This window comes from Lichenostomus cassidix, chromosome 1Aa (genome assembly GCF_008360975.1).
Source record: "Lichenostomus cassidix isolate B80296 chromosome 1Aa, HeHo_3.0, whole genome shotgun sequence".
Classification (NCBI taxonomy): Eukaryota; Metazoa; Chordata; class Aves; order Passeriformes; family Meliphagidae; genus Lichenostomus; species Lichenostomus cassidix.
Genome location: NC_139480.1, coordinates 51,064,243 through 51,071,500, shown reverse-complemented (window position 1 = coordinate 51,071,500; position 7,258 = coordinate 51,064,243). Strand labels below are relative to the sequence as shown.

The 7,258-nt window shown below is 53.2% G+C and overlaps 1 protein-coding gene across 1 annotated transcript; it reads right to left on the bottom strand.

Annotated features, from left to right (window-relative positions):
- Nucleotides 1-66: 66 nt before the first annotated feature.
- Nucleotides 67-5,979, bottom strand: LOC146443843 (potassium voltage-gated channel subfamily A member 6-like). Its single transcript, XM_085048920.1, has one exon. It carries the CDS (start codon nucleotides 4,501-4,503, stop codon nucleotides 2,947-2,949), a length of 1,557 nt encoding a protein of 518 aa, XP_084905046.1. The 5' UTR covers nucleotides 4,504-5,979; the 3' UTR covers nucleotides 67-2,946.
- Nucleotides 5,980-7,258: the final 1,279 nt, after the last annotated feature.

Sequence of the window (7,258 nt, the reverse complement as noted above, 5' to 3'; positions counted from 1 at the left end):
CAGGCCAGGATTGTGCCACCAGTGATTTGCCTCCCATCTTTTTTCTTGCTGGAGTCTCTGTGCTCATCTGTCGTGCTGGTCGGGAGAACAACCTGTTCTGGGCAGGGAGGGCTCCTGCCTGGCAGGGCCAACAGGGCCAGGCCCAGGGGGAGAAATGAGCACAGGAATTTTCTGACTTCGACTCAGCCTGTCTCATGACTCCTCCTGAACTTGTGTTCAACCTGGGTTTTTTATATCTTACTTTGGGGAAACTTTTATCAGCTGATAGACTCAGGAATAAAATATCCCCAAACATGGGCATTGTGCTGGGAGAGGGCAGCAGCCTCGAAACATCCCTCTTAAATAGCAGCTTCTTTTGCTAGTTTATAGCTACAGAAAATTTGAAGAAAAGCCCCTCTCTTGGCCTCACAGTAAAGATTTCATTAAAGTGACCCTGAAACACAACTGAGAAAACCCCCAAGACTAAGACACATAAAATTAATAAACTCAGTGAACTGGACAACTCTAACAAAAATCAGAGATTCCACCATGCCCCTCAGTCCCATTTATTCTCCAGGACAATTTACCCACCAGCTGATTACACATGTCAAGGGATGAAGAACAGTTCCCAAGGCTCAGACCTTCACCAACCTTTGCCTCAGTCCCATGAAGCAAAGAGAAATGAGGCATTATTCAGGCGAACCCCTCTGAGCTATGAGCCCTCACCACACCAAAGTTGCGTCTCCCAGACTGAGACAAGTGGCATTTTCCTCCTGATTTCAGAGAGAGAGAGAACAGAGGTTTTAATATAATGGTTGTGCGCTGACCCCAAGGGAGATCCCTGCACACTAAAAACATTTGAGAAGGCAACAGGACTCTGGAGAAATAGAGTAGTTAGGATTTGCACAAACAACTTCTACCACATGAGCAGGGCCAGGATGGAGAGAGGCCACAATAAAAGCATTCTAAGCATGGAGCCATTATCTCAGGACAACTGAAAACAGGCAGGGGAGTGAAGATGCAAACAGATCCCATCTCACAAGCAGTTCTATAGCCAACACTGACTACATTAAAGTGTAAGGATGGGGCTCTGAATAGCCTGGTCTGCTGGAATGTGTCCTGCCTGTGGCAGGGCATTGGAAAGAGATAATCTTTAAGGTCCTTTCCAACCCAGGCTATTCCATGATTCTATGATATGTCTTTAGCATTCTTATGGCTGCAAAGCACAATACATACATGAACTCTATTCTCTGTATTTTTGCACCTTGGCATTATGTGTCTGGTTTCTGTATTACATGTGTCCCATGCAATATGTAGTACATTCTAATATGCATTTCATACAGTATGATGCAAGGCATTAATGGCTGCCTTTGCTTTCATACACATGCAGACGTGTGAATGCAGAATAAAAACTTAGAATTAAAACAAGAAAGGCTTTTCCTTGCAGGAAAATTTGCCAGTAGAATCTGAAAGCATCCATTTCCCTTTCTCACCCACTGGCAGCACTTGAAATGTTTTTAAAGTTAGGTGTAAGGCAGAGCTGACTGAAAGTAACGAAATGATCCAGGAAGCAAAACGTGCATTTTAAGACAGAAATCTCTGGTCCTTTGGCGAACCTGGCACTGCAGGCCAAGCTATGCATATTTTGCATGGCTAGCACAAATTGCTCTCATAAAACCAAGTGCAAAAACACTGCTGTCCCTTCTATCCATGAAATACCAGGAACTGGCTAGACCAGTAATACAGCAAAAGCATCTCTTCAGCGCTTGCTGTTTCTCCCCTCATTCACAGGGTCTGGAGGATGCTGCTGGCTTTGTGCAGACAGCTCAGGGAAGTTTGTATCCATGCCATTCTCAGTCTCAAATGTTGACATGCTCACCCTGGGGCATTTTATGCCTGTGACTTGCTACACCAGCATGATCTTCGCACAGCACAGGTGCAGAGCTGTCTGCGGTCAGGATTTTCCTGCCATGTCAACAAAACCCCAACACACAAGCTTCCCTCAGCTACACAAAGGCTCAATTAAAAAAAGCAGTGGAGTCAACTGCTCTCACATGCCCGAATACAGAGCTGGGTATCTGAAGCATAAAGCACATCTCATTAAATGCTATTGTGTGAAGATGAACTCTGCAGATAACAAATGAATTTACTCAAATGCACCTTGCCTTGTATTGGAAGGCACTTACCACTATGAAGATTAAGTTGGTACCATAAAAGCCAATTAACACCAGGGCACTGGCATAAATAAGGCTGAGATAAGCTCAAAATACAGAGAATCTTCACCAAGCCTGTTGATTGCTTTAAGCCTGTTTTTGATACATGATGTATGGTCACAAGTAGCAAAGAGCTTTTAGATTTATGCAACCTTTTTTTTTTAAGACAAACCAGGAGGATCTTTAGCATGCCAAGGGTTGCAAAGAAGGCAGGCATCTGTTTGCTGGCTTTCCCCTACAGCTGCAGAGCTCCCTGTGATCCTGGCTGCAGCGTTTCCATTATTCAAAGGCAATGGCATGGCAGGCGTGACTGATCCCACAGCCAAGGGCACGGCGCTGGCAAACGGACTGAGGGCACAGCTCAAGCCAGATGTTTGTAGCCCCTTTAACTGTTTGCTCTGCTGAATCCTTCAGCTGAAGTAGTGGCAAGGGCTTCTCTGCTAGTGGAGTAACGAGGCTTGGTTCCGGAGCAAATGTTGGATTAAAGCAGTCATCAAAAGCAGAGAAGGAAATGTGCAAGGGAGTGGGGATGACAGCTAGCACTCCACAGAATAAAGCAAGAACATTTCTGGCTGCACACAGTAATGAGAAACAGCAAATCAGGACAGAAGAGCCCATTATCACAATCATTCTGTTTACGGTATCACAATTCACAGTCTGGCATGTAAATGCTGAATAGATCCAGCTGCTTGTAGGAAGACAACTGTAACAGCAGCTTGCAGCTCCATGTCTGGACCCAGGACAAGAAAACCCATCACACCTCTGTCAGCATTTTCTTCTCTTTATATCCCTGGTTATTGGGAGGAATGAAGTTGGAGTATTTCATGGACTCCAGGTCTTCTGCTTCCAGGAATTCAGATTTGCTGAGAGACTGATTACTGTCCCCCTTCTTGGGCTCAGAGAAGGGTGACTGTTGCTGGCCACAGGTGACATGGGTGTACTGGCACTGCTCTTCATGATCAGTCTCTCGGTGGTAGAAATAGTTGAAGTTGGACACGATGACAGGGACAGGCAGGGCGATGGTCAGCACACCTGCAATGGCACACAAGGAGCCCACAATCTTGCCACCAATGGTCATGGGATACATGTCCCCATAGCCCACGGTGGTCATGGACACCACAGCCCACCAGAAAGCATCAGGGATGCTGGTGAACAGGGAGTCAGGGTCATCAGTCTCTGCAAAGTAGACAGCGCTGGAGAAGAGGATCACCCCGATGAAGAGGAAGAAGATGAGGAGGCCCAGCTCCCTCATGCTGGCTTGGAGAGTCTTCCCTAAAATCTGCAGCCCCTTGGAGTGCCTGGAGAGCTTGAAGATCCTGAAGACTCTGACCAGGCGGATGACTCTGAGGATGGCCAGGGACATGGCCTGCTGCTGGCCCCCATTGTTGCTGCTGCTCCCGGGCTGTTGCTTCTGCTGCTGCTGCTGGGCCAGTTCTGTGCCCAGGGTGATGAAGTAGGGGATGATGGCCACGATGTCGATGATGTTCATGATGTTGCGGGAGAACTCGGGCTTGCTGGGGCAGGCAAAGAAGCGCACGAGGAGCTCGAAGGAGAACCAGATGATGCACAGGGTCTCAATGAGGAAGAAGGGGTCTGTGAAGAAGGGGCCGGAGCCGGCGGCGGGGCGCAGGGGCGGGGGGGTCCCGCTCGGCGGCGGCAGCGGCGGCAGCAGCAGCGCCTCGTCCCCGAGCGGCACAGCCTCCCCGAAGCCAGGCTGGGGGCCCTTGGGCTCCTGGCGGAACTCGGGCAGGGTCTCCAGGCAGAAGATGACGATAGAGATGAGGATGACCAGCACGGAGACGATGGCGATGGCCCGGGCCGGCCCGGAGCTCTCGGGGTACTCAAAGAGCAGCCAGACCTGGCGCTGGAAGTGGTGCTGGGGCAGGGGCTTCTCCTCCTCTTGGATGAAGCCCTCGTCCTCCCGGAAGGTCTCGATGGCCTCCTGGCCCAGCTGGTAGAAGCGGATCTCCTCCAGGAAGATGTCGAGGGGCACATGGACCGGCCGGCGCAGCCGCCCCCCGGACTGGTAATAGTAGAGGATGGCGTCGAAGCTGGGCCGGTTGCGGTCGAAGAAGTACTCGTTGCGGAGCGGGTCGAAGTAGCGCACCCGGCGGCTGGGGTCGCCCAGCAGCGTGTCGGGGAAGATGGAGAGGGTCCGCAGCTGCGTCTCGAAGCGCAGCCCCGAGATGTTGATCACCAGGCGCTCGCTGCTGCAGCAGCTGCCGCCGCTCCGCTCCTCGCCCGGCGCCTCCGCCTCCGCCTCGCCGCCCGCCCGCGGGGCCGCCAGCGCCAGCGGCTCCTCCGCCCGCATCCCGCCCGCTCCAGCCCTTCCTTGCCTGCCCTTCGCTGCCCCTCCGCCTGGCCCCGCTCGCCTTCAGCGCCCGCCGCCCGCCGCCATCCGCCTGTTGCGCCTCGGTGCGGCCGCGCTCGCCCGGCGGCTCCGCGGGGCTCCCGGCGCGGCTCCTCCTCCGGCCCCGGGGCTGGGGGCACCGCGCTGCTGCTGCCGCCGCGCCGGCCCCGGGCTGCGCTCCCCGCGCTGCACTCACACTCACACACACACACACACACACAGAGCACAGAGACACGCACAGACACACAGAGACAAGCGGGAGAGAGAGGAGGAGAGGGAGCTGTACGAGCACACACGCACAGTGTCACACACGGGGAGAGGGGCACACGCACACGGGCACCCGCACGGATACAGAGACACAGAGACACGCGCACCGCGCCAGCGCCGACACGCTCAGCTACGGACGGATGCGCGCACCCGCGGACGGGGGATGCTCGCCCCACCTCTCCCCCCGCCGCGGAGGACGCAGCAGCCCCAGCTCAGGGGCGCCGGCTTTTGCGGGTGACCCTCCAGGGGAAGCAGCCACGGGCTCAGCTCTCCGGCCAGGAGCTCCGCAACAGCCGGTCCAAAGGGCGGCACGGCCGCCGCCCCTCTTTCCCCCACCTCTCCCCCGCGGAAACCTGCCCTGGTCCCTTCAGCCAAACCCCTGCCATGGGCTGGCCAACACCGCGGGCTCCGGGCAGGGCTCGGAGCTCAGCCGTGGGACCGGGCTGACCTCGCTGCTGTTCCCGTCCCCGCCGCAGGCTGGAGTTGACCTTGAGCCAGTCACTCCATGCCTGTGGCTCGCGGACCTCCATTTATAAATGTCATTGCCATGATGCAAGCACGACGGTGGCATCGGACCATCCACAGATGGAGACAACCTGTCACGGTAAACAGTGCGACTGGGGAAAGACGCAGGTAAATGCAGTTTCTCTCCTCATTTGGGGTGGATCGAGTTTGCCTCTTTTCCCACATACCAAACGTGTGAGATTGCTCTTTTTTTTTGTCTACCACCATACAGTCAACACTAAGTCTCCCCCGAATGAGAATCTGCATTTCACAAGCAATCAGACCACCAGGTCCTCTAGCTTTAGAAACCTGTGGCTTGCTCCGTCCCTGTCACACTCGGCATCTGAAAGCACAGAGAAACTCACGACACTGTACTTTCTCCTGAAACAACCCGAAAATGGGGGTAACAGGTGACTCTCCTTCCATCCCTTCCCAGGACAAAAGTCTGTCTTTCCCTTTGTCGGTGCTAAAATGTTATTAACCAGGCTTTTACCATCGCAGCATCTGATGCCTTTGCTGGCTGCAAGCCATGCACTTAGCCTACACCATCTCTTAGCAGCACGGATCTAGAGGAAAACATTCCCATTTTTACCCCTCCTCCCAGTGCCTCCTAACTAGCTAGCAATTCCTGGGTTCAGGCTCTGGACATTTGGACCAGCTGACTAGCTGCCTTCTTTGGCTCTGTTCTCGGGAAGGAGGTGAATATAATTTAAACGTCACTTAATCCCTTTTCCTTTCTTATGCATTAGCATTGAAGACGGCTGTTGCAAAAGAAAGCTTTTTTTTTTTTCATTTATGGGGAGATGGCTGTCACACAAGAGATCTTTTTTTCTTCATATTATACATAATTGGGGTATGGCAGCCAGATGAAAAAGACTTTGCTGAAGAATATACCTATTCTTTAAAAAAAAATAAAAATCGATGTTTGCCTTTATAATAGTAAAATGCTTCTTGCTGAAATTTCTTTTTCAATTATTACAATGAATTATTCATTCCAGGAATTATTCGAATCAGAATTACCATTTATTCATTCGCAGGGTTAACTATTGAGAAGTCCTTTCAAAACTGCTTTCGGGAGGGATGGGAAAGCTCCCGAGATTTCTAGGAGGTCATATAGGGCATGTCTACATGAGGGAGCTCACCCCGTGCTGGGTTTGAACCAGCACGCTCCAGTCAGCAGGGCAGAGACAGCGTGGAGCTCCAGCACGGTCTGCAGGACCATTTTCCAGCCCACACAGACATTCCATGCTGCCACAGCTCTGGGCTTCCCGTTACCTGGGCGAGCAGCGCTCCAGACAGCCGAGGTGCTCCCTGCATCCCATCTCTGCATCCCACCTCTGCCCTCTCTGCTCACCTCCTGCCACAGCCCAGCTCCGAGCGGGCGCTCAGGCTGCTCTGCATCCCCTGTGCTTGCTCCTGACAGCCCTTCAGAAGCCGCTGCCCTTCCTTCGGGGTGCTCACAGTGCACCTCAGACTCGGCATTAAACACAGAAGCCTTCGCAATGTGCAACTCAACTCTTTTTAGCACGCAGCCTGTTCCCGAGCCGCTCTGCACCACGGTGCCTGTGCAGCCACACCCCGCACTTCTATATTAAGAGGCAATGCCAGCTGCCACAATTCAGCCTCCGTGCAGATCCTGCTGGGCCAGCAGCTCCCAATGGCACACGATTTGCAGAGCTGGAGGCAAGGGAGACCTGGAGGTGTCGGGAGGGACAAGAGGTGAACCCCAGAGCAGCATTCCTGAAAGCCACACTGCTGCACCATAACGCTCTCTGGAGAGAGATTTGGGGGCTGGCTCTGAAGCCAACACCGTAAGGCCAGTGCCACCTCCGGATGCCACTGAGCTTCTCTTTGAGGCAGGGGCTGTGACCACATCTCCAACTCATGGCATCTCACTGTGGTTCAAGAGTTTATGACAACCACATCCTTCCCTGGGCTCTATCAG

What these genes read in the sequence shown, in the direction of transcription:
- LOC146443843 (XM_085048920.1), bottom strand. Translation starts at nt 4,503, where the DNA reads ATGCGGGCGGAGGAGCCGCTGGCGCTGGCGGCCCCGCGGGCGGGCGGC.